This window comes from Schistocerca serialis, chromosome 4 (genome assembly GCF_023864345.2).
Source record: "Schistocerca serialis cubense isolate TAMUIC-IGC-003099 chromosome 4, iqSchSeri2.2, whole genome shotgun sequence".
NCBI classification, from domain to species: domain Eukaryota; kingdom Metazoa; phylum Arthropoda; class Insecta; order Orthoptera; family Acrididae; genus Schistocerca; species Schistocerca serialis.
This window is the reverse complement of record NC_064641.1, coordinates 716630257-716658147: the sequence shown is the minus strand read 5'-3', so window position 1 is coordinate 716658147 and position 27891 is coordinate 716630257. Positions and strand designations below refer to the sequence as shown.

At 40.1% G+C, this 27891-nt stretch overlaps 1 protein-coding gene across 1 annotated transcript in view; it reads left to right on the top strand.

Moving 5' to 3' along the window:
- The first annotated feature begins 619 nt into the window (after positions 1-619).
- LOC126474722 (intermembrane lipid transfer protein VPS13B) overlaps positions 620-27891 on the top strand; it is a 205982-nt gene continuing 178710 nt past the window's right edge. The window contains exons 1-2 of the mRNA XM_050102201.1: positions 620-820; positions 26592-26726. Of these exons, the coding sequence (XP_049958158.1) occupies positions 26640-26726 (87 nt within the window). The 5' untranslated portion in view covers positions 620-820; positions 26592-26639. The remainder of the gene's footprint in view (positions 821-26591; positions 26727-27891) is intronic.

Genomic DNA, 27891 nt, shown 5'->3' with positions numbered 1-27891 from the left:
GTGACGTTCCGTTCCCTCAAGTGCGAATCCTCCTTAACCGATACAAAGTTTCTTTCCTGTATTACTCCTCAATAGAAACTGTAAAAATTGACTGGATGATTGAAGCAGCAATAAAGACTTAGACGTAGATTCCTATTACACAAATGTGAGTAGTTCTTAGTTAAGCCCTATCTTATTGCAGCCAAAGAGTCGAGGACAGGTTTCTTGGGAAGGTTATCACATGTATTAGCACAAGTGGAATACTTTTTACTGTCATCATTTAGCTTCGCTGTGATGGATTTTTTTTTTTTTGGTGAAGATTATCTTCCGTATTAGAGTTAACCTATAAATTTTTCTTTCCTGTTTCTTTATGAAATTCTATAGCACTTAGACCTGTGAACGTTACTCTCTAAAAATGTGAGATTTACTGATAGTTTGTATCAATAAATTATGTATTCGTTATATTCACTATGTTGCAAAGTTTTTATGACAGCTAAAATTACGTAACTGCTGCATAAAATGTCTTTTCGCTTCCTTAACTTTTGTCTCAACATTGCAAGTTTTGCTGGCGACTGCAACAACGTTGGCAGCACTAAAGGCTTTGTTACGGCAAAGATGGCCAATATAAGCTGATTGTGACATATAGCATGTTTTTCCGTTTACTTTTACTAGCGTTTAAAAATATTTTTATTTGCGTCATGATGTACAAACTCAACCCCCCAAAAAATTAATCGTGTTCCAAAATAGTGACGGACGAATACAGACGTCAGACTGTATTCGTTGTGGAGCCGGTTGTTGATGTGGGCGTTACGTGTCAAGTAACTGCTTGACAGCAGTGAAGGTACGGTGATAAACTATGCTGCGCTTCGTAGAAGTAATTGATTGAACAGAAAGTTTTACTTCCTGTAATTGGTTCTTTAATAAGGAAATTTTGTTTTGTTGTGCCTTTTATTTACAAAAATAACATTATGTTTGTAAAATAATGTACAGAAAGCCAGTACCACGCATCGTAAGTTAACCAAATTTTAATAGCATATTAGAGATAATACTAGTACATTGTCGCTCACCTTGTAATTATTTTGTTTGAACTTGGCACCCGTAGCACACTGTCAGCCGTGAATTTGACACTTTGTTGCTTGCAGTTTGTTTTTCGAAGTCGAATTACTTTTGGTTTTCCCCTCAATAATGTGTAGCTAGTCTGTCGTTATATATTTTATGTGATTTTCCTTTCATCCATGTATCCTAAACGAAAATTATGATATTTTTTTCTCATTGTGCCAATTCTCTATTAATAGCTGCTGCTATTGATTGAAAAATTTGTAGATATAAAAGTTCCTTGTAGGTGCACTAATCTGATCAGAATAACAGTGTTAATGCTGTAAAATAATCAGCAACATTATTGTATCCTGAACGAATGGTCATGTTTGCTTTGCCACTTTGTCTAAACTGATTTTCTGTATCTAATAATGTCAAAAGCAATTAAAAATAAATTCTTTATTGTGTCCTCTTGTCCATTCTCATCTATGCCATACATGATGTCATTTCATTGTGTGGTTCATAAACTAGTTAATGGACTCCAACAGCTCTCCATAAGCCACAAATCACATATAAAAAATACTGATGTGTGCTCTGTGTTAGATGTTTGATATTTCTAAAGAGCAGAAAGATATTTTGTCGAGACTTGGACCATAGTGCATGCTGTATCTTTTGGTGTTGTGATGAAATAGTTTGGTCTGTGATATGCCCAATGAACAGTTTTTTATTTATAATCTATATTCTCCCCTTCTCCTACAGCTTTTACTGTCTACAACTCCCCCAGAGATTGTTTAAGTTAATCCTTGATGTCATAACACATGTACCATCATCCTGTCTGTTGTTCTTGTCAATGCTTTCCACATGTTCCTCTCCCCACCAGTTCTAAACCTCATTTCTTGTCTTATCAGTCCACTTAATATTCAGTATTCTTCTATAGCATCATATCTCAAACACTTTTTCCTCTTTCCCAGTCTTCGCATGTTTCGCTTTGTCTACTTTGTGGTTCCCAATTCTGATGTTACGTTTATCACTAATCTCATTTCTGCTTCCCATTATTACTATCATTACTTTAGTCTTTCTTTGGTTTGCCCTCATCCATAGTTTGTGTTCATTGAACTGTTTATTACATTCAGCTGGTCCTGCAATCCTACCTCACTTTTACTCAGGATAGCAATGTCATCGGCTCACACTATTTTGTTCCTGTCACTCGTATTATAGTATTCTAGCCTTAATGGCTGTAAAATTTGGGATAAGGAACAGCAGATTATTTGTGATTGTAGAGATTATTAAAATATTATCTGTGAACTTTATCATATTACCAGAAAATTAATTTCTACAGGATGCGTGGCTGGATGATATAGAGTGTCTTCTTAGAGAATGTGATTTACTGGATGGTCTTGTTTCTTGTCAAAAGAGTTTAGATGTTCAGTTGTTCTACATGGCAGTCATATCCACTATTGAAGAGCAATTTTGGACTGACTCTTTCTTCCCAAAAAATTTTGCCACACAATTTCAAATACGGGTCTTACAGCAGAGGATATACAAAGTAAATCATGATGCATTATTGCGTTAGCTGCCAACATTTGCGGTGTTGCTATAGAGAAGCTGTGATTGTTTGGCTGCTGCTTAGCACCAAGTGTGGTTGCCTGTTGATACGACACAGGATTCACATTCAGCATGAATCCATTTACCAAAATTTATGTTTTCTGTGAATGCCGTGAGGCAAGTGACATGATGGTTCCTATGAAAATTCTACAGCCATGCCATTCTTACCTTTGCTACATTTATGATGATGTCTTCACCAACAGGGCAATAAACCTTGACCTTTCTTCCCTCATCAGTTCTTGAGTTACTTAATTGTGATTAGAGTGTTGTTGATGATAAGTGAAATTTATGTTGGTTTTCAAAATACTGTTTGTTAAGATTTTCTGTGGAATCATACTGTGTGTTTTCACATATTTAGTGATAATAATAATGTGGACAAGGACCCAAGAGTTGTAGAATTTTTCTGTTTGCCTCTTTGTTTATTATAAACACAGTCTTATTTAAGAAAGTACTCAGGCCTGGAGTACATAATATTAAAGTGGTTGAATGCAGCATAAATATGCACAAGACCAAACTATATTTAGTGGATTAAAAAATAGTACATTGGTTCATACTGTGTGCTCTGGTTCTCTCATTAATTTTTCCAATAACTTTGTTAAATATCTTGGGCCCTCCAAGTAATGCCGATTCACGTTCCACTTGATGGAGAGAATGGTACATTCAGGGATTTATTTATTGCCATGATGTTAGCAATATTTCTGTCCTGTAGCAGTATCTGAAGTTTGTTGATATTCTGATCTGTCTCTGATTACCACCTCATTGGTGGAATTTTAAACATTTATCTCATTCATTTGATGCTTAGGTAGTTGTTTAGGGTAACATACATTGCTTTGATAATATTCTGTACGTACGTTTTTGTGGCAGTGCTTCATGGGCAAAGGTATTATATGCTCAATTTGCTTCTGTCAGCCAGTCCCAGCACTGGACACATGATTTCATCAGCCACTCATAGCACACATTTATATCTTGCTTGTCACAATTATTTAGTTGTCTTTTACAAAAAAAAAAAAAAAAAAAAAAAAAAAAAAAAAAAAAAAAAAAACTCTGGTTGTTGTGATGGGTTGATATGTAGCTTTGCCTGAGGCGTGATTTAGGTTGGATGGTAACAGTTTGATTGAGAGCTGTTGAAGCAAAAAATGTGAAAGTTGTGGTGGACTGATGTGTAACTTAGCCTGAGGTCCTGTATGATTGACTGCCTTGTCTGTTCTGTATTGGCTGACAGATGCAAGTCAAGCAGCTACCACTTTGATTTCAACGCACTCCCAAAGCTAACTTGCTGTATTTGGCACTTTCGTATTTATACTTGCATATTATGAAAATATGTCCTTTAAGCGATATGCCATATTAAAGATATCTTCAAAACATATTGGTTTTAGTATGGCTTGTTCTTCTATAGTGGGCGGAAGTGTGACTTTGGTGCATAAAACTGCTGCCATTTCACATATTTGTGTGGTTGCTTGTAGTCCTACTGTGGTTTGAATTCTATGTAAAACTTTATATGGTAACTGTTGATTCAATCAAGTAGTGTCCAAACTCTACTGCATTTGTCTTCCTTGGACAAGCAGGACTACACATGATTCAGATCTGTAGGATCAAAATGAATTATAATGATCTGCTATTTTAAAATTGCCAGTGATATCAGTGTCGGTGAACTTTTGGCAGTTACTAACATTCAAGAAGAATATAATAATTCCAGTCCCAAAGAAAGCAGGTGTTGACAGGTGTGAAAATTACCGAACTATCAGTTTAATAAGTCACAGCTGCAAAATACTAACGCGAATTCTTTACAGACGAATGGAAAAACTGGTGGAAGCCGACCTCGGGGAAGATCAGTTTGGATTCCGTAGAAATGTTGGAACACGTGAGGCAATACTGACCTTACGACTTATCTTAGAAGAAAGATTAAGGAAAGGCAAACATACGTTTCTAGCATTTGTAGACTTAGAGAAAGCATTTGACAATGATGACTGGAATACTCTCTTTCAAATTCTAAAGGTGGCAGGGGTAAAATACAGGGAGCGAAAGGCTATTTACAATTTGTACAGAAACCAGATGGCAGTTATAAGAGTCGAGGGACATGAAAGGGAAGCAGTGGTTGGGAAGGGAGTGAGACAGGGTTGTAGCCTCTCCCCGATGTTATTCAATCTGTATATTGAGCAAGCAGTAAAGGAAACAAAAGAAAAATTTGGAGTAGGTATTGAAATCCATGGAGAAGAAATAAAAACTTTGAGGTTCACCGATGACATTGTAATTCTATCAGAGACAGCAAAGGACTTGGAAGAGCAGTTGAACGGAACGGACAGTGTCTTAAAAGGAGGGTATAAGATAAACATCAACAAAAGCAAAACAAGGATAATGGAATGTGGTCGAATTAAGTCGGGTGATGCTGAGGGAATTAGATTAGGAAATGAGACACTTAAAGTAGTAAAGGTGTTTTGCTATTTGGGGAGCAAAATAACTGATGATGGTCGAAGTAGAGAGGATATAAAATGTAGACTGGCAATGGCAAGGAAAGCGTTTCTGAAGAAGAGAAATTTGTTAACATCGAGTATAGATTTAAGTGTCAGGAAGTCGTTTCTGAAAGTATTTGTATGGAGTGTAGCCATGTATGGAAGTGAAACATGGATGATAAATAGTTTGGACAAGAAGAGAATAGAAGCTTTCAAAATGTGGTGCTACAGAAGAATGCTGAAGATTAGATGGGTAGATCACATAACTAATGATGAAGTATTGAATAGGATTGGAGAGAAGAGGAGTATGTGGCGCAACTTGACAAAAAGAAGGGACTGGTTGGTAGGACATGTTCTGAGGCATCAAGTGATCACAAATTTAGCACTGGAGGACAGCGTGGAGGGTAAAAATCGTAGAGGGAGACCAAGAGATGAATACACTAAGCAGATTCAGAAGGATGTGGGTTGCAGTAAGTACTGGGAGATGAAGAAGCTTGCACAGGATAGGGTAGCATGGAGAGCTGCTTATTAGTATATTCCTAGAGTCATCATTTAAAGCCAGTTCTTGAAACTTTGTGAATAGGCTGTCTCGGGACAGTTTATGTCTATCTTCAAAGAGTCTGCCAGTTCAGTTTCTTCAACATCACTGTGACACCCCCTATGGGTCAAACAAACATGTGCCTATTCCTGCTGCCCTTCTCTGTGTACATTCAATATCTCCTGTTAGGTCCAACACACTTTTGAGCAATATTCTAGAAAGGTATGCTCGAGTGATTTGTAAACAATCTCCTTTGTAGACTGGATGCATTTCCCAAGTGCACTACCAATATACTGAAGTCTGCAACCAGCTTTACTCGTGACGGAGTGTATGTGATCATTACATTTCATACCCCTGCAAATTATTAAACCCAGATATTTGTATGAGCTGGCTGATTCCATCTGTGACTCAATGATATTAAAGGCATAGGATGCTATGTTTTTTATTTTGTTAAGAGCACCGTTTTACGTTTCTGAGCATTTGTAACAAGTTGCCAAGTTTTGTGCCAATTTGATATCTGATCAATATCCAACTGAATTTAGACAGTACTTCATTATAGGTAACTGCATCATCTGCAGATGTTGTCCTCAATGTCATGAATATACAACATAAACAACAAGAGTCCCAAAACACTTCCCTGGAACACACCCGAGGCTACCTCCACATCTGATGCTGGCTCTTAACACAAGATGGTACGTTGAATCCTCCCCAGCAAAAAATCCTCAGTCCGGTCACAAATTTCACGTGATACCCTGTATAGCATTTGTTACTGAGTAAAATGCTTTTCAGAAATCAAAAATACTGCATCTACTTAACTGCCGTGATCCAAAGCTTTCAGTATGTCATATGAGAAAAGTGTGAGTTGGGTTTCACATTCTCGATGTTTTCGGAATCCACGCTGGTTGGCATGGAGCAGATCATTCTGTTCAAGGCATCTCACTGTGTTTGAGCTCAGAATATTTTCTAAGCTTCTACAACAAAGTGATGTCAAGAATATTGGACAGTAGTTTTGTAGATCACTTCTAATACCCTTCTTGTAAATGAGTGTGACCTGTGGCCTCTTGCAACCACTGGACATGGTTTTCTGTTTGAGGTATCTACCATAGGTTGTAATAGGGATAATTCAGCCACAAACTCAGTACAAAATCTGATAGGGATTCCATTGGGGCTTGGATCTTTGTAAACGATTTCAGCTGTTTCTCAATAACATTGACACGAACGCTTACTTCTGTCGTCTTTTCAGTGGCACAAAGACTAAATTGGGGCAATTCTCATAGATTTTCCTTTGCAAAGGAACATCTGAAAATAAAGTCAAGCACTTTAGCTTTTGCTTTACTACCCTCAATTTAAGCTCCTGTCTCATTTGCAAGTGACTGGACTCTAACTTTGGTGCTGCTAACAGCCTTTACATGTGACCAGAATTTCTTTGGGTTCTGCAGAAGATTGCTTGACATTATTCTGCTACTGTAGTCACTGAAGGCATCATGCATTGCTCTCTTGATAGCCAAATGCGTTTCATTAAACATCTCTCTGTCTATAGTCCGACGCTTTGTTTTACATCTATCATGCAGTAATCTCTGTTTCTTTAGAAGTTTCATTACAGTGACTGTATACCATGGAGCTTCCCTCCCACTAGGAACTGTTCTACTGGATACATATCTATCCAGTGCATGGTCAACTACTCTTTTAAACTTGAGCTATAGTTCCTGTAGATGCTCCTGTCTTGTGGTGAAAGTTTCAAGCTCCTCATTGAAGTATGACACTACTGATTTTTTCCTCTAGCTCACTGAATATATATATCTTCCTGCTTACTTTAGTTGTCCTTTGTACTTTGGTAATCATTGTTACCACAACCCTCTATGGTCACTGATATTAGTTTTGATGTGGACATCCTCAAAGACGTCAGGTCTATTTGTTGCGATTAGATTCAATGTATTTCCATCATGAGTGGAGTTCCTAACTATTTGTTCTAGGTAGTTTTCAGTGAAGGCATTTAGTAAAGTTTCACAGAATGCATTATCACACCTACCACTAACAAAACTGTAATTTTCCCAATTAATTGTTGGATGATTAAAGTATCTACTGATGATTACAGTATGATTGGAGAACTTACATACCAGCAAAATGAGGTTTTCTCTAAAGTTTTCTATTACATCAGGTGATGACTCTGGTGGATGATAGAAGGATCCAATTACCTTTTTATGCCCTCCCCTGATACTACAACTTGCCCTGTCAATCTTGCATGCAGCTTCAATTTTTATCTCGATAGATTTGAGTTTCTTGTCTAATGCAACAAATACGCCACCTCCATTTCCCATTAGTCTATCTTTTCAATATACACTTAAATTTATCACAAAAATATCACTGCTATCAATTTCAGATTTCAACCAGCTTTCTTTTCCTAGTGTTACATGAGCTTCATTGTTTTTCAGAAGCACTTCAAACTATGGCTGCTTTGAAGTTAACTACCAGGATTTTAATATTCCTGTGTGTGGAAAGAGGGATCTTACTCTGTGTTTCTTACAGCTTCTAAAAAATACTTGCGTGCACTCTGCACACAATCAGCTACCTGGGTAGCAGCCTCTGATGTATAGCACATACATGACCCATTTTGGGGGCCTGCAGGTCAAAATTCAATGGTGCAAGTTCAGGAAGTTGCTGGCTAGCTTGTTACAGACCCCTTGAGGTCTTTGCTTCAGTCATTCCACTCAGTTCAGACCCAGGGGGCCACGATCAGTTCTGGAGACAGTGCTGTAAATTGTGAGCTTCTCTGAAACTCTGTTCACAGAGCTGGTCTTTTAAAACTTCTCTGCCAATCTCTGGGGCAATCCAAGTTCCAAGTGTAACCTTGGAGTCCAGATGATAGGCATGGTTTGTTCCAATGTGCACCACAATCTGCAGCTGATTGCAACCTGTTCTGTTAGTGGCTGCCAGTATAGCCTTCAATAGGTTGAATGAGGCCCCAGGCTTACACACTGAGTGTTCTTACATGCCCCATGCTGCCATTTCCGTAAAGGGTACTATTATTTGCCGCATGTTTGAACTGGCATTGCTTAATAGACCCTACCCTTTTGCATTTGCCTCCTCTTGACACAGGACAAAGCAGGTTTCCCGAAAACAGGTGAGGTGAGTCCTGTTGGCTCAGTTTCACTTTCACTGAAAGGCAGCAGCTTGAACTTGTTGGTTAGGGGGGTCGGTATAACAGCCTGAGTCCTACCTAGTCCCCATCTACCCTGTACAGGACACCTAGAGCCACCACTGACAGGCCACTCATAGTCAAAAGGTTGAGTAATGACACTTGTGCTTCCTGTAGAGGAGACAAAATCCACAGGAGAGGCAGTACTCAATGGCGCCTTTAGTATCGGTGCCACAGGTACATGACTCTCCAGACACACCGATTCACAGCAACTGTCAATCATTTGATAGTAGTCAGGACAATTTCCAGCTGCTTACAAATGTCAACCAACTCATCGCATGTTCAAGAACACCATTCACAGTGGAGCCGCATTGTGGGTAGTGCAATGTATTACAGTACAGCGAACAAATAACTTTAAACTAATCTTGCTGACTACCTTATAATCTGTTGAGGTAAAAAATTACTTATTTCCTTTGAGAATTGAAGCAAATACACAAAACAAGATTTCTATAAATGAAACAGAAAAACCTGTGGTAAAAATTGCAGGTTTCCCCAACTGTTTGAGGTTATTTATAGTCATTAACAAACTCAAAAATAAAGTTATTTTACAATACATGCAGATAATAAACTGCTTGGCAGTTGCTAAGGACCAAAGACATTGTTAGATGGGAATAATCACAGGCAGTGTTGGACAACTTGAAACACAGTGCATATGTAAGAGAGCTGGTGTGATATATTTAAAATTCCATCACATGCGAAAGTAGGATAACAGACATAAACAACATTCATGTTTGACGCAGTTCGACTCTCAACATAAAGGTCAATATTGGACTGTCAGTAAGGAATATGCCCTCCTCAGGCTCTAATCCACATTTTTGCACCTGTTTTCATGCTGGCTACCAATCCGTTGAGGAGTCCGTGAAGGATATTGTCCCTCTCCTTTCAAGGCAGTTTTCAGTTCTTACGTGGTTCAGAGAAAGGGTGCTCATTGACAAGCATGTGCATTTAACAGGCTTCTGAGCATACAAACCAGTCTCATTAAATCGCCCTGAAATGGCTGGCAAGGACATGTGTACTGGTAGCGGTTGCGAGGTCTACAGTCATCTGCCTAGGAGTGAGATGTCTGTTCCTTCTTGCCTAGGCCTGTGTATTGATGCCCCTCTTGCAGTGTGGTGTGGTGATCCATCTACAACCACCGGCATGCCTTCATATAGCATTTCTATCTTTAGTGGCCTTTTTCAATTACGAGATGACATTTTTGGATACACCTACTACTGTGAGCAAAGTATTGACACATTGACTGGCTTCAAGCTGTCCAACTGCTCATCCACAATCGTGAGTACTCAAACGGTGTCTCACAGAGGTGTTGCCGTACTTCACTGAATGTTACACTAATCAGTTCAACAACCACCTTCGTCAAACATCATAACTGCACCAGCTGTCAAATGCCTACAGATTGTTCATGCACAGGTTTCGCTGCAGTTAACACATTCCACCCTGTACATTTCCTTTTAGTATCATTGGTAAGGACTTCTGTAGCAATTGTCGATTGTTACATAGCAGTTGGTAGTTGTTCTGTCGGAAGTAGCTCCTTAGAAATTGTCAGTGTATACACTCCTCTCGAAGAGAAAACTAGATGTACCATAACTTAATATGTTGGTTACAATACTGTATTTGCTACAGTAACTGGGATAAAAAACAAAATTGTGTTTTGCTAAAGGCGGACCCCATCCAAAAACACATGTATTGTTAAAGTAAACATGGAAAAAGGAGCTACAAGCTGAAGATGATTGAATCACAAATGTCGAATTACTACGAATTAAGAGTATCCACAGGACAATGGTAGCTTCCTAAAAAATGTATGTTTATATATACTGAAATTTGGGGTGATCTATTCTTTCGCAGCAACCATGAATCACAAACCCTGATTTGCTATGAAATAAGTTATGCAAAACAGTTGTACCAGTAATTTGTGAATGTTTTCAAAAATATAGTTTTGTAAGAATCTAAAAATTATCAGAAATAACATATTTCCCACATAATTATGCAGTGAAATTAAAGAATGATTATTTTGAAGCAGGATAGGCCTGCTGTTTCAAAAATTGTAAAATAACACTACTAAGTTTAAGCCTACAGTTGACAATAAAAGTACAGGTTATGTTTTTGCACTCGCAAATGTTCGAAATTCCACACTATATAACAATACAAACGAGTATTGACACAATCAAGGAAAGGTTATACAGAAGCAATGTTAACAGCAAGATATGCGAGTCTAGAATTTCAAATCGGCATATGAATCTGGCACACATTGCCTCACACAAAGGAAAATTCCAAAGTCGGCTTTAACATATAAATAATGGTGCAAATTGCATGGATTTTTTTAATCAGCTTATCCTGTGGCAACTTCTGCACTGGCATGCTGAAGATGAACACTGCAGCATCAGTTTATCTCAGTCAAAATTGCAAAATTTGCAGTATCAACAAAGCACGTCTTCAGCTGACATATTACATGTTATGCACATTACTTGGTTGACTTTCCCATTTTGTTGATGCAAGTTGCAACCCTCTGCCACTGGAGGGCTCTGAATTGTAGCATATAACATGGCAGTGTGTAATATAACTATGTTGGTGCTTGAGAAACAGTGTGCTGTGATTGAGTTTCTAATTGCATAAGAGTTCGCCCACACATGGAGCACCCACTGCTTCAGCATGGCAGTGCCAGACCACATGTGAGCGCTGTGAGATCTGCAACAATCTGTCATCGATCACTCTCACTGACCTTGCTTTGGCAATTGACACAATCGCTTCCTCGTCTGCATGACACTGCTGCATGGCTTATGCCCAACAGGCATTAGTCTCTCTGTGCATCAGGACAGCTATTGTAGTAGTTCTTGTCGTTGTTGTTGTGGTCTTCAGTCCTGAGACTGGTTTGATGCAGCTCTCCATGCTACTCTACCCTGTGCAAGCTTCATCTCCCAGTACATACTGCAGCCTACATCCTTCTGAATCTGCTTAGTGTATTCATCTCTTGGTCTCCCTCTACGATTTTTACCCTCCACTCTGTCCTCCAGTACTAAATTGGTGATCCCTTGATGCCTCAGAACATGTCTTACCAACCGATCCCTTCTTCTAGTCAAGTTGTGCCACAAACTCCTCTTCTCCCCAATTCTATTCAGTACCTCCTCATTAGTTATGTGATCTATCCATCTAATCTTCAGCATTCTTCTGTAGCATCACATTTCAAAAGCTTCTATTCTCTTCTTGTCCAAACTATTTATCATCCATGTTTCACTTCCATACATGGCTACACTCCATACAAATACTTTCAGAAACGACTTCCTGAAACTTAAATCTATACTCGATGTTAACAAATTTCTCTTCTTCAGAAACGCTTTCCTTGCCATTGCCAGTGTACATTTTATATCCTCTCTACTTCGAGCATCATCAGTTATTTTGCTCCCCAAATAGCAAAACTCCTTTACTACTTTAAGTGTCTCATTTCCTGACCTAATTCCCTCAGCATCACCCAACTTAATTCGACTAAATTCCATTATCCTTGTTTTGCTTTTGTTGATGTTCATCTCATACCCTCCTTTCAAGACACTGTCCATTCCGTTCAACTGCTCTTCCAAGTCCTTTGCTGTCTCTGACAGAATTACAATGTCAACGGCGAACCTTAAAGTTTTTATTTTTTCTCCATGGATTTTAATACCTATTTAAAATTTTTCTTTTGTTTCTTTTACTGCTTGCTGAATATACAGATTGAATAACATCGGGGAGAGGCTACAACCCTGTCTCACTCCCTTGCCAACCACTGCTTCCCTTTCATGCCCCTCGACTTTTATAACTGCTATCTGGTTTCTGTACAAATTGTAAATAGCCTTTTGCTCCCTGCATTTTACACCTGCCACCTTTAGAATTTGAAAGAGAGTATTTCAGTCAACATTGTCAAAAGCTTTCTCTAAGTGTACAAATGCTAGAAAGGTATGTTTGCCTTTTCTTAATCTAGCTTCTAAAATAAGTCGTAGGGTCGGTATTGCCTCATGTGTTCCCAAATTTCTACGGAATCCAAACTGATCTTCCCCGAGTTCGGCTTCTACCAGTTTTTCCATTCGTCTGTAAAGAATTCGCGTTAGTATTTTGCAGCCGTGATTTATTAAACTGATAGTTCGGTAATTTTCACACCTGTCAACGCCTGCTTTCTTTGGGATTGGAATTATTATATTCTTCTTGAAGTCTGAGGGTATTTCGCCTGTCTCATACAGCTTGCTCACCATATGGTAGAGTTTTGTCAGGACTGGCTCTCCCAAGGCTGTCAGTAGTTCTAATAGAATGTTGTCTACTCCCGGGGCCTTGTTTCGACTTAGGTTTTTCAGTGCTCTATCAAACTCTTCACGCAGTATGATATCTCCCATTTCATCTTCATCTGCATCCTCTTTCATTTCTATAACATTGCCCTCAAGTACATCGCCCTTGTATAGACCCTCTATATACTCCTTCCACTTTTCTGCTTTCCCTTCTTTGCTTAGAACTGGGTTTCCATCTGAGCTCTTGATATTCATACAAGTGGTTCTCTTTTCTCCAAAGGTCTCTTTAATTTTCCTGTAGGCAGTATCTATCTTACCCCTCATGAGATAAACCTCTACATCCTTACATTTGTCCTCTAGCCATGCCTGCTTAGCCATTTTGCACTTCCTGTCGATCTCATTTTTCAGACGTTTGTATTCCTTTTTGCCTGCTTCATTTACTGCATTTTTATATTTTCTCCTTTCATCAATTTAATTCAATATTTCTTCTGTCACCCAAGGATTTTTACTAGCCCTCGTCTTTTTACCTACTTGATCCTCTGCTGCCTTCACTACTTCATCCCTCAAAGCTACCCATTCTTCTTCTACTGTATTTCTTTCCCCCATTCTTGTCAATTGTTCCCTTATGCTCTCCCTGAAACTCTGTACAACCTCTGGTTTAGTCAGTTTATCCAGGTCCCATCTCCTTAGATTCCCACCTTTTTGCAGTTTCTTCAGTTTTAATCTACAGGTCATAACCAATAGATTGTGGTCAGAGTCCACATCTGCCCCTGGAAATGTCTTACAATTTAAAACCTGGTTCCTAAATCTCTGTCTTACCATTATATAATCTATCTGAAACCTGTCAGTATCTCCAGGCTTCTTCCATGTATACAACCTTCTTTTATGATTCTTGAACCAAGTGTTAGCTATGATTAAGTTGTGCACTGTGCAAAATTCCACCAGGCGGCTTCCTCTTTCATTTCTTAACCCCAATCCATATTCACCTACTACATTTCCTTCTCTTCCTTTTCCTACTATCAAATTCCAGTCACCCATGACTATTAAATTTTCGTCTCGCTTTACTATCTGAATAATTTCTTTTATCTCATCATACATTTCTTCAATTTCTTCGTCATCTGCAGAGCTAGTAGGCATATAGACTTGTACTACTGTCGTAGGCGTGGGCTTTGTGTCTATCTTGGTCACAACAATGCGTTTGCTGTGCTGTTTGTAGTAGCTTACCCGCATTCCTATTGCTTTATTCATTATTAAACCTACTCCTGCATTACCCTTATTTGATTTTGTATTTATAACCCTGTATTCACCTGACCAAAAGTGTTGTTCCTCCTGCCACCGAACTTCACTAATTCCCACTATATCCAACTTTAACTTATCCATTTCCCTTTTTAAATTTTCTACCCTACCTGCCCGATTAAGGGATCTGACATTCCACGCTCCGATCCGTAGAACTCCAGTTTTCTTTCTCCTGATAATTACGTCCTCCTGAGTAGTCCCCACCCGGAGATCCGAATGGGGGACTATTTTACCTCCGGAATATTTTACTCAAGAGGATGCCATCATCATTTATCCATACAGTAAAGCTGCATGCCCTTGGGAAAAATTTACAGCCGTAGTTTCCCCTTGCTTTCAGCCATTCGCAGTACGAGCACAGCAAGACCGTTTTGGTTAGTGTTACAAGACCAGATCAGTCAATCATCCAGACTGTTGCCCCTGCAACTACTGAAAAGGTTGCTGCCCCTCTTCAGGATCCATACGTTTGTCTGGCCTCTCAACAGATACCCCTCCGTTGTGGTTGCATGTATGGTACGGCTATCTGTATCGCTGAGGCACGCAAGCCTCCCCACCAATGGCAAGGTCTATGGTTAATGGGGGGGGGGGGCTATTGTAGTATGGAGTAATAAATGTGTGATTTATCACTGCTGTTTCACATCGATAATATGTCAGATTCTCCCAGGCATCCATTCACTACCGCACTGCTAATCTGCCTGGGTGGTGGATTACCGGCATCGTGACCTCCTCCTACATCTTTCCACCACTTACCATAGTGGACAACCACCATGATTGCTATAATTGGTGTTAGCCATTGAGTTGTCAGTACTGTAATGTAGTAGGTCATGAATTACCATACATGCAGGTAGTGTCAGCTATGCATGGACAAGCTGGAATAGTGGAGGTAAAACAAATAAGGATGTGTCAGCATTTCAGCGGCATCAATATTGTTTGGATGCTGTGCTGAACACATAAAATAACCCTTCCCCCATGTAAGAATTGTAATGGTATGTCATTTTGCTCCTTTAATATTGACTATCAAAGAGTGTCCTAATTTTTATGGGCCCCTCTGTATATATTCTTCGAGTCACCAAATGGTTAATTATGAAGGGTGCCATGTACCACGACTTGTCATTTCTTTTCCTATTCCACTCACAAATGATGCAAGGGAAAAGTGACTTTCTATACACCTCTGTACAATCCCTGATTTATCTTGTCTTTGCAGCCCTTATGCAAAATGCATGTCAGCAGCAGTAGGATCATCCTAAAGTCAGCTGCAAGTACCTCTTCTCTAAATTTTCTCAGTTGTGTTTTACAGAAAGAATGTCAGTCTCTCTTCCGGGGATTCTCATATGAATCCACGGAGCATCTCAGTAACACTCCTGTGTTGACCAAACCTATCAGTAGCAAATTGTGCAGCATGCTTCTGAGCTGGTGTTACACACTGTGCCTCACATAGGATTACTTTGCGCACAATCTGCCATGGCATGAGGCAATTCACAGAAAAGCTCTCATGAAATTAATCAAGGATTCACAAAATTGATTTACCACAGAAGACCATAACGATGTGAAAATGACAGATAACAACTTTAGACTCGTGATGGAAGAAAGATCACTGTACTAGATGTGGTACATTTTCCATCTATTTCAAATATGCTAAACAATTTGCCCATTTTCTAACAACAGGGTATTTTAAGTTATGTAGGGACTTAATAAAATAAGTGACACATGTTGTCCCATGCTAATACCAGTGCCCAACAAGAGTGGCGTGTTATCAGAAGAGAGTACATGTTTCAGTTTTCGTGCTGGTACCTGTCTGCTGCTGTATGGATAACAGATGCATCATACGAGGCGTGTTTTTTAAGTAAGTACCGTTGTGAAATTTAAAAAAAGATGTGCTAAGATATCTCAATAATTTTATTTTTACATGAAAGCCAGTACCTTAATCTACGCACTGAGGCCATTACATTCTGATTCTTTTTTGTTTACTTTGTGTACTTAGTGTTTAAGATGCCTCCGATAATCGTGAGTCCCGCCAACTGTGAAGTACGGGCTATTATAAGATTTCTTAGTGCTAAAGGCCTAAAAGCGATTGATATTCATCGTGAGATCTGTGAAGTTTACACAGAAAACATTATGAGTGATGGAATGGTAAGAAAGTGGGTGAGAGCATTTAAAGATGGCCGCACAAATGTGCATGATGAACAAGGGAGTGGGCGTCCTTCGGTCGTTAATGAAAGTTTGGTGCAGGAAGTGGACAATAAGGTGAGAGAAAACAGACACTTTACGATTTCCTCCTTGCAGGATGACTTTCCTAATGTTACTCGTAGTGCTTTGTATGGCATTGTGACCGAGCACTTGAATTACTGAAAATTGTGCGCACATTGGGTACCAAAAATGTTGACAGATGGTTTAGACAGTGCATTGACTTTCCTTGAGCAGTACCACAATGACGGTGATGGTTCCTTAATCCAAATTGTTACGGGTGATGAAACATGGGTGGCCTGCGTCACAACGGAATCAAAGCAACAGTCTTGGAAGTTGAGCAAGTTCATCGTTTTGCTGCAACACAACGCTCATCTGCATGTGGCGAATCAGACCAAAGATCTCATCACATCTCTTCGATGGGAAACTCTAGATCATCCTCCGTACAGCCCCCATCTTGCGCCCAGTGGCTACCTTCTGTTCCTGCATTTGAAAAAACACCTGGGCCGACAGCGTCTTCAAGACGATGACGAAGTCAAAACAGTGGTGGTGCAGTGGTTAACAAGTCAGGCGGCAGACTTCTATGAGGAGGGTAGTCAAAAACTGGTATAATGTTATGACAAGTGCTTCAATATTGACGGAAATTATGTAGAAAAGTAGATTAAGGTACAGGCTTTCATGTAAAAATAAAATTATTGAGATATCTTAGCATGTCTTTTTTTAATTTCAAAATGGTACTTACTTAAAAAACACGCCTTGTAGCATGTGTGATATGGTGAGGCAATGGGTAACATACTCCAAAGTTGGAGTACAGGGGCAGTATGATTCTAGTGGCCAAAATATCTAAATTACACACAGATATACTATGAAATTCTGGAAGTATATGGGTCAGATGCAATGTTGTATCTATTTGTGGTAAAATGATGCCAACAATTTGACCAAGAGCATACAGACATGGGTGATGCTGATTGGGAAGTCAAGATCTTGCACCATATGATGTCTATCTTTTCAGCAAGCTGAAAGAACTTCGGGGAGGAAAGAGAATATCTAATGATCCAGGAATTAGGACATTCAAACAGTGATTCTCAAATGACTCCATAACTGAGGAGTGGATTTCTGTCGTCAAAAAATTGAATGATTGGTAGAATGTTCCACTTGTTGTGTGATCACAATAATACATCTGTTTATAATCTAGGCAGCAAGAGCACATAAGACCACTGCTCAGAGCACCTGAAGAAGTTGTTTTGTCAAAATATTGTGTGCCAAAATGGAGTTGTCAACTCAACTAGAAACCCAAAAATATCTTATCAGTCATACTGAGAAAGTATGTCACTGGAATCAGATGAGGTGCTTTAATTTTTGAGTGAAAGTATGACCCCAGTGTCACCTGTGCAGTACATGTGATCACATTACTGCACATAGTGTGAGTCTGGAGGCTGACTTGAGGTGCAGAAAAGTGCAGCTGTAAGCCTGAGACCTAACAGACTTGAATTTTTTTATATAAATTGCATTATACTATCATCTGAGTAAATGTCACATAAAAGAACCAGTTGAGCACAAACAGTATCAAAAGTTAATCAGTTTTCCACTACAATCTGAATGATATGTTAATTAAGAGCTGTTGCTGTGAGTGTGCAAGTGTTATTCACATATATGCACTGACTAAGTCAATTTGCATGTTCTTGGTGAGAGAAAGCAGAAGCTGTAATGGCTGCCTATTACAGCTAGCTGATGTGTGCTGTGGGACACTTTACACTGGAGAAGTGGAAGGATTTTTTCCATTTCACCAGTGACTATGATGAAGTTGTATCAACTTGTCAGCCTGGACTGTTATAGTTGACAATTCAACTAGCAGAGCTATCTAAACGTTCTATAGAGAGTTGTTATGCAATATTTCAAGCTGTTTTTCTCATATGCACCTAAGCCGAGAGGCTGTTATGAGCTGCATCCTGACATGCTTCACAAGTATTGGTGAATGTAAGGCAATATCTGTGCTCTGCCATCTTATATGAAACAGCTGTGGAGGGAATGTAGCTGGAGGACAGATGTTTCTGATGAGCAGTTGGATTTTACCTTGTCTTAGAAGAGGCAGATAAAGCTGGGGATGGATGTCAAACTCTCTGCAGAACTCATGCTACGACAAAATTATTCTTTCACACAAAAATCTAGCAGATATAATACTGTTGACCAAACTTCAGAGTCAGGGATGAGACAAACCACACTGTCACAGACTGGGAAATTGGTGTATAACTCTAGGCTCTTTGAATTTGAACCATCTAGTTGGCGAAGGCAGTTCAAACCTTTTACAGTTATAACCCAAGCGTTATATAATTGTGACTGAAGTTTGTTACTGCAAAATGCTCTCTGTGATTGTCCAAGTGGTTTTAGCAACTCAGATGATGATTCCAGTGAAGTCTGCTGACAGTACACGATTCGTACAGATTATCAGGGGGAGAGCACACAAGCAGCTGTGATCACTACAGCTTAGGTGAGGTATTCTGTAATGCGTAGAAACATGTTGTAGTCTTTGCAGATACACCTTCCATTTTTATGTTGTGACTTATTGTCATAATAGGTGAAAGCAGGACATGAAAGTACTCCACCTCTGTGTTTGTAATATGTTTTGTTCACTGCCATTTCTGTTCTTGAAAGTACTGCTGAAGTTGTCTGGTATCCATAGACGGTGTGCTCGTGTGAATGTCATCATCACCATAGTTGTTGGTGGACATACCTACACATACAGTGTAAAAGATCAAATATTGTTACTCGGAAGTCTGAAGTAAGGCTGTCAAGAACATTACAGTCGAAAGAGCAATCCAAAATATAAATCTGAACGATAGAGAAGAGAGACTGATTGTTTCTGCCAGGAAGCTTAGAGACATCAGTGGCTTGTGCAAAGGAACCAAATGGTCAGTCAATTACTTTGTTGGGGAAGATTAGGGTTTTATGATGTGCTGGGAGTATGAGGTGTGTCACCACCTGTTGCATTGCTCAGCTGTGCCGATACTGGCCAAACAGTGCTATTCCATTGCTCCGACCATGTGCTGATTGATACCTCATTCCTGAGTCCTTGAGTGTTCAGCTTCGGCAGTTTCCCTATAAAAGGTATATATTTCAGATGGACAGATAGATAGGCATCTGCATGGTTGGAAAAAATGATGTATCGTCTATGGAGAGTCAGTGATTAATTTTACAATGTATTTATTTTTTATGACCCAGTTGTTGGTCATTTTCAGACACTTGCTGCAAATCAGTTCTGTTTTGTTTTTTTGACAATACTTAAGACCTGCTGTTGCCTTCAGTATTGTTGAAAACACAAGAGAAAACACTTGCCTTTTGTCTGTAGATGGTGAATGACTGGTTGAAACTTACTATGGCATTGTGAAATGCTCATGTAATTGTGTCATATAAAACCATCTCTAAGTACTGTAGTTTCTCAGTAAAGGCAACTGAGTACTCTACAGCAAAGTTATGCCACAGTGGAACAGTGCATGTAATTCCATCAATAGTTGCAAACATTTGTATGGTGGAGGTTGAAGTGCTTATTTGCGACCAAATACTTGGCCAGTCTCTGTATTGTAAGGATATGAGCAATATTAACAATTAAAGAGATTAGGAGGGAAACAGTGGAGAGATTTTCTGAATTCCTTTAATCATTCCATTTCACCTGCTAAGGTGTGGGGAAACGGCGTAGGTGATATCAGGGAATGGGAAAGGGAATATGTCCTTCGCTACTGCTGTCTGAAGTAATGATGTTCTTTAAACCTTGGCAAGAGACCCAGGGCACAATGTTGTGAAATAGTTTTACTCTATAATGTCTAACACTACCAAGATCTAACTTTTTGATGCTGCGGGACAGTAACAGACGTGGCTGGTAGGGATGCCAGTCTTTTACTGCAGCCCAAGGGACAGCACTGAGTGATGTGATGCATTCGTTAACACATTGGACTTGCATCTGGGAGGACAACAGGTCAAACCCGATCCAGCTATCCAGATTTAGGTTTTGCACAATTTCCCTAAATCACTCCAGACAAATGTCATGATGGTTCCTTTGAAAATGCCATAGCTGATTTCCTTCCCCATCCTTTTATAATCCAAGCTTGTGTTCCATGTCTAATGACATTGCTGTTGATGGAATGTTAAACAGTAATCTTCATTCCTTCTGAGGGACAGCAGCAGGCCTTTTCTTAATGTCCAGTACAGCATATTGTGACAGCTAATTCACTAGAGACAAGTTACTTTTGGAGCTCGTAATAAAATTTGAATCTGTGGAATTACCTAGTTCATGGAAACAGCTTATTGCTCCACATAAAACTGGAAGCAATCATACATACCTGAAAACATACCACAATATTATTGCTCTCACAAGTTCTGGAAAGAAAGGAGGTTGATCAAACCATCCCCCCCCCCCCCCCCCCCCCGCCCTCCCCTCCAATAGGCTCGCTGCTCTTTGACGGGTTTGTGCTTGCTTCACTGTGAGAAAATCCTTTGCAGCATCTTTTCCCTTCTGTGCTGCATGGCTGTCCTCTTGCTATTCTATTTCCCCTCTCTTGGGAAATATGTCTGGGATGTTGTTGGAAATTCTTTCTGTATATTCAGTTGCCGATGTCAGAACAGTCTTTCCACTGTCTTTCATTCTTTCTTTTTTTTCTGTTTTTCGTTCCCCTTCTCCTGCCTTTCCTCCACTTTTTTCTTCTTCCTCCCTGTGCACTCCTGAAGGCCAGCCCATGCGTCTGACGTGTAACAGGTGACTGGGTAACACACAATTCCCAGCCCTGGGTTGACATGTAGTGTTCGCACATATCCCCTGGTAAAGGACAGGTCCAGGGAGGGATGATAGCCTGAGATGATACCTTCTGATTGCCAATTGGTCTCCCTGTCAGGTTTTCAGGTTTGACCTGAGGTGTGAACAATCACCTAAGGTGGGTGTGCTCCCTTCTGAGGAGGTGCCCAGTTGGAAGGGGCACACCATTGGAGGTGCTGGTGATAATGGGGGATTTTCTCACAGTGAGCCAATCATCTTTTTCACTGTCAGCGTCTGCCAAACATAAATGGAATGAGGCAAAAGTTTCAAATACCCTCCCAGCTGTACCACAGTCCCTTGTTGTTTCACTTACTGAAGACAGTCAGTCATTCACTACGGTGAATCCGTTTATTATTCAGTAAGGTGTTGATGCAATTGCTGGTCCTGTGAATTCCTACTGCCATTAATGAAATGGCAGTTTTGCTTTTGCAACTACTCCTGATTCTCAAGCACAAAAACTGCTTGCTGCTTTGCTCCTCCGCTGCTATCCTGTTCATGTTGAGGCCCAGTGAATGCTGAATTCTTCCTATGGTGTTATTTACATTAGGCTGCTCGATGGTCTGACTGAGCCAGAAATCCAGACGTACCTCTTTGATTGGGGTGTCATTGCAGTCCATTGGGTGATGAAAACAGTAGATGCATCCTTCATTCCCACACACACTTTTTTTCTCACTTTTGGTTGAGTGGTGCTCAGTCCAAGATCAAGGCAGGCTATGAACTTCTCACAGTTCGATCGTACATTCCAGTCCTGATGCGCTGTTACCAGTTCCTTTCAGACCACGTTCCTTTCAGACTCCACGTACACGTATTCCCATTTGGACTTAACCTGCTGCACTGCCCATTGTCTCGAGTAGCCCATTCTCTCTGACACATGTTCAAGCAACCATTTCCCATGTGCTATCTGGTTGCTGACTCCTACCCCACCTCTGTGCACTCCCAAATGGCAGCTTACTAGGGTCGACTGGAGGCTTTACTCCCCCCTAGCGACCTTTGGCGAACAACATTTCCCCAGTTGCGATGACCAGGTAGAATATCTTACAAACATTATCCTCACCACCACAGAACATTCCATTCTTCGCACTTCCTCTTTCCTGCGCCATGTCCCAGTCCCTTGGTGGGCATGCCGTGATGCAGTTCGCGCATGATGATGTGCTCTCCACGTTTTTAACCGTCATCCCATGGTTGCAAACTGCTTTCATTATAAACAATTTTGTTCACAGTATCGTCGCATTCTTCAGGATAGCAAAAAAGCTAGCTGGATTTAATTTACTAGTTCTTTTAGCAGTTCCACTCCCTCTTCTATCATGTGGGCCAACCTCCGACGGCTCTCCAGGTCCGAGATCCATTCCCCAGTTTCTGGCCTGACAGTAGCAGAAAATATCATAGTGGACCTTATTTCTATGTCCAACACCTTAGGCTGCCATTTTGTGGAGATTTCGAACTCCTCCCACCATCATTCTGCCTTCCTCCATTGGGAAAAGAGTGGAGAAGGCTCGGGCGATATCCTTCTCAGAATAATGAGTGCTACAATGCCGCGTTTACTATGAGGGAGCTAGATCATGCTTTCACTTCATCCTGATCCTCCACCCCTGGGCCAGACGATGTTCACATTCAAATGTTGCAGCACCATTCTCTTATTGGCAAGGGCTTTCTCCTTCATATGTACAACCACATCTGGGCAGAGGGCACATTTCCCAGACACTGGCGTGAAGCCACTGTCATACCCATACCTAAGCTCGGTAAGGCCAAACACCTTCCTTCTAGCTACCGCCCAATTTCTCTCACCAGCTGTGCTTGCAGGGTGATGGAATGTATGGTTCATGTCCGGTTGGTGTGGTGGCTCGAGTCCAGCAATTTACTAACAACTGCACAGTGTGGATTTCGAGCACGGCATTCTGCAGTTGACCATCTCCTCACTTTGTCAACCCGTGTCATGAATGGTTTTCTGCAGAAATCCCAGATTGTGGCCATGCTTTTTGATTTGGAGGAAGCCTGTGACACCTGCTGGAGGACTGGTATCCTTCGTACTCTCTACTCGTGGGGTTTCACTGGCTGTTTGCCCCATTTCTTTAAGGAATTCTTAAAAAACCAAGTTTTCAAGGTGCATGTGAGTTCTGCCTTGCTGGACAACTTTATCCAGAAAAACGGTGTGACCCAGGGTTTTGTCCTGAGTGTTGTCCTCTTTCCTATCATCATTAACCCTATAATGGCCTGTTTCCTGCCGGGCATCTTTGGCTCCCTTTTCGTTGATGATTGTGCCATATATTGCAGTTCTCCACAGACTTGTCTCATTGAGGGGCATCTTCAGCGATGTCTCGATCATATTTGCTAACAAAACATCAACAATAGCTTTCATTTTCCCCTGTCAGAACCATTTGTATGAATTTCTGGCGGCACAATTGGTTTCTTCCATTGTCTTTATATCTTGAGCCTGTTGGTCTTCCATTCATTGAAAATATGAAATTCATGGGGCTCATGCTCGATAGGAAACTTTCCTGGTCCTCCCATCTATCTTACCTGGCAGCCCGCTGTATGCTGGTCTGTCAGTGTCCTACGTGTCCTTAGTGGAGCAGATTGAACCATCCTCTTCCATTTGCACCGGCTCTTGTCCGTTTGACACTAGACTATGGGTGTTTCATTTATGCATCTGCATGTCTGTCCTCCTTACACGGCTCAATACTATCCACCATCACGGCATCTGTTTGGCCACTGCCACCTTTCACACTAGCCCAGTTGAGAGTCTGTATGCTGAGACTGCCGAATTACCGCCGTCCTACCACTGTGACTTTCTCCTCAGCAGGTATGCATGCTGTTTGCCATGTGTGGCCACCCATCCTATGCCTCCTCCTTTGATGACTCCTTTGATCCCAAGTATGGGGTGTGTCACTCTTCTCTGTTACCTCCTGGAGTGTGCTTTCGGCTCTTTCTCTGGTAGCTTAACTTCATGCTAGCTGCCACTTTCCTGATGTATGTGAAGTGTTCACCAACTTAGCTTTGTGCTGCGGTCTGTGTTCACCTTGACCTTCATTTGCTTCCTAAGGACACTACTCCTGCCTTGTTCTGCCACTATCAGTTTCATGACCTTTGCACAGAACTTTGCAATAGTACCTTTGTGTACAGTGATGGCTCATGGACCGACAGTGTGTTGGGAGTGCCTTCATTATATTGGCACTGACGATTTTCAGTATTGGCTTCTGGAGCACTGCTCAGTATTTACAGCAGAGCCCATCGCCCTGTATCGGGCCACGCTGTACATCTGACGACACAGGCTTTTCAATTGCGCCATGTGCTCCGACTCTCTCAGTGCCCTTCAAAGCCTCTGTGTGCTGTACACTGTCCATCCCTTACTGCAATGGTCCAGGAAAGCTGTCACTTACTCACTCTTGATGGAGCCACGATGATGTTTTTGTGGGTTTCCGGGCATGTCAGTCTGACAGAAAATGTGGTCGCTGATGCTGCTGCCAAGGCTGCAGTCCTTGTACCTCAGCTTGCAAGTTCTTACATTCCCTATGATGATCTCTGCATTGCTGTCTGTCAGCAGGTGGTGTCACTTTGGCATTACCACTGGTTCTTCCTTCATGAGAACAAGCTCCAGATTCTTAAGCATCTCCCAGCGGCTTGGACAATCTCCTCTCAGCCCTCTCGCCGTGAGAAGGTCATTTTAGCTATACTGCATATCAGGCACTGTCTTTCCATCCATTGCCATTTGTTAAGTGATGATCCCCACCAATTTGTGGTCATTGCCCTCAACCTTTGATGGTCTGCCATTTCCTGTTTGAATGCCCCTTTTTTTAACCACCTTCATTCTTATTTGTGTTTGTCATCTGAGTTATTCGCTGTTTTAGCGAACAATGCCCAGGCTGTCGACCGTGTTTTACTTTTTATCCATCATAGCAATATGGTGAAGGACATTTAATCTTTAGTTCAGGACCTCTGGCTCTGTATGACGTATTTTGTAGACCTTTCTGCATGTCCTTGTTTTTAACTGTCTTCTCTTTCGTCAATTGGCATTAATTTGTAGTCATTTTTAACTCCTCTCTTTGTCTTCTTGTTCAACAGTTCTGACATGGGCATGTATGACCCTAGTTGTTTTTGCACCCTAAACCAAAACCAAAAACCTCCACTTCACCTGGATTCTGGAATCCTTTTTGTTGCTTTCCACTGTGTTGATTTGCAAGACACCTACAACAAGCAAGCTATGCGAATGTGTTTATAAAAGTGCCATTCCAGCTTAAATAACATTTGATAGTAGTACATTTTAGACTCGGGAAGGTTGCATAGTACTCCATGGATATATATTGTGCACAAATCCATGAAGGGGGCATTTCAGGATGGCCCTCCATTCTGCTGTTTTTCTTCTTGGCAGAGTACTTTAGTGGCTCAGAATGCATTATTAAAATTGTGTTACATGGGTTAGTAAAGTATCATTTTTTTGCAGTTGCCTTTAAAATACAGTGTCTACAGTGAGGATACATTTCAAATTCTGCTTATTTGTTGACAGCAGTTCTATGTACTATTCAGCCTTCTGCCTTAGCACACATATGCACAGGATAGTCAGCAGGCTGGAGAAATGTGGCAAATCATTTCGTCTTGATTATTATCATTCACATATTTTTACCTTACACTGAACTATGTGCTGACCAAGTTACTTGACTTACGTTTTGGAGAAGTGAAAGTCAAATCCCTATCTGAACAACTAGACTTGCACCATCCATGCTTTCCCTAACCCACTTAAGATTAATGCTGGAATGGTTTCTTTCAAATGCTCATGATTGATTTTCTGCTCCAACTTTGTCCAATCTAAACTTGTACTATGTCTCCCATGACTTCTTGGGGGGAGATATCTTTGAAATGTCATAAGTTGCCATATGACACAATACTTATTCGATGACTATTTCATTCTGACTATCGTGTGATCAACATTTACCAGTACCTCGCAAAGTGTTTACTTTGATGTCCCAAACTTGAGTTGAAATTTTTCTGAGGCATACAGTATGTTTTGCCATAAGATTAGTAATTATATAATACATAGTTAATGAATTCCAAATGTAAATACATTGCTGGCCCATTTACTCTAGTCCTTCAATCCTCTCCTTTTAAACCTTTTCTTCTTCTTTTTTGTAGTGAATTATTTGAATAAATAGATGTACATCAGTTTAAATTTTTCACCAGTATGATAGTGTTTCTGTAGAAATTTTTTAATTTCAGTAATCTGTTTTTGCATTGCAGTTAGTGTAGTAATGATGTATTCTTTCTCCAGGTCTTTGCTGTCTGAAGATACTATGTTCTGTGATAACAAAAGTCCGCTATGTTCAAACTGGAATCATACATCACACCTATATTACTTAGTTATGTGGATAAATACATAAAAAATTTCAGACATGAAGATTCACAGGTAAACATTGTAAAATATGTGTTTGTAATATGTTTATTGATTATTTTGCTTTCATTGAAATTGGGAATGTGTGATTGAGGAAAGAACTTGTACTTGCTGGTATACCTGCAGAGTTCAAAGAATTACATCGGCCTTATGAAAATACTGAACCTTTCAGTATTGGGCATCAATTGTGATCCACAACAACATCAAAATGGTGGATGTAAGCAGTTTGTGTAGATATGACTTGACATTTATGAAAAACATGCACACAAATACTACATGACAGCAGGTATATCTGGTATGTAATTAATGAATCATCTGCAGGAAACTGGGAGCTCTGACCAGGCACAAAATGGAAAACCCATAAACAAAGAAATTAATTAAATTATCTTTCTTAAAATATCTACAAATTCTAACCTAAAGTTAGTATCATTATTTTCAATTAAAATGTACAGCTAAATTAATCTGCATGGTTCTAACCAACCATGGTATAGCATTTATACCAAAAACTATACAGGAAACCAGTTTTGATATAAAGCTGGTATTGTTATACTCAAGTAACCTGTGCATCTAAATTGAACTTAACAATACCCAACAACCACCTAATAGCAACTGTCACAAAAAAAAGAGTCTATTTTGTTGTGAAGTCGGTAGTTATATCTTCACTACAAAGTTAACTTCGTGATTATCATGAAACGGATACGGGTCAGCAGTTCACAAACTTTAACTAACCAGCAAATGGAGAGCTACATTCCTATCAATAACTTCATTTCACCAATGTAACTTAACTGAATTACCTGATACCAACCAAAATATAGCACATTCCTCAAGAGTTCTTAAAACTGAGTAAAAACGTATGTAACTTTCAGGAAACGCTTAAAAGATAAACACTTTCACAAAATAACTACAGAAAATAAAACACCATTGTATTTGCAAAACAGATAACTCAAAAAATAAATGTAACAAAATGACATGTTCGGTGATCCTAGTCCCATGAAAACAGAACTGCTAAAGAAAAATTTAAAAACAGCTAACATAATAGTGTCACAGATGATAAGCATTTATTTTTCATACCAAGTGTCTCTCTGATTAGACCTCCGAACACTGTCCTCTCAGCACTGCTATGTAAATCCATCCCTAGTATAGAAAAAAAAGCTTTAACCATTTTCATCACTTTCCCATA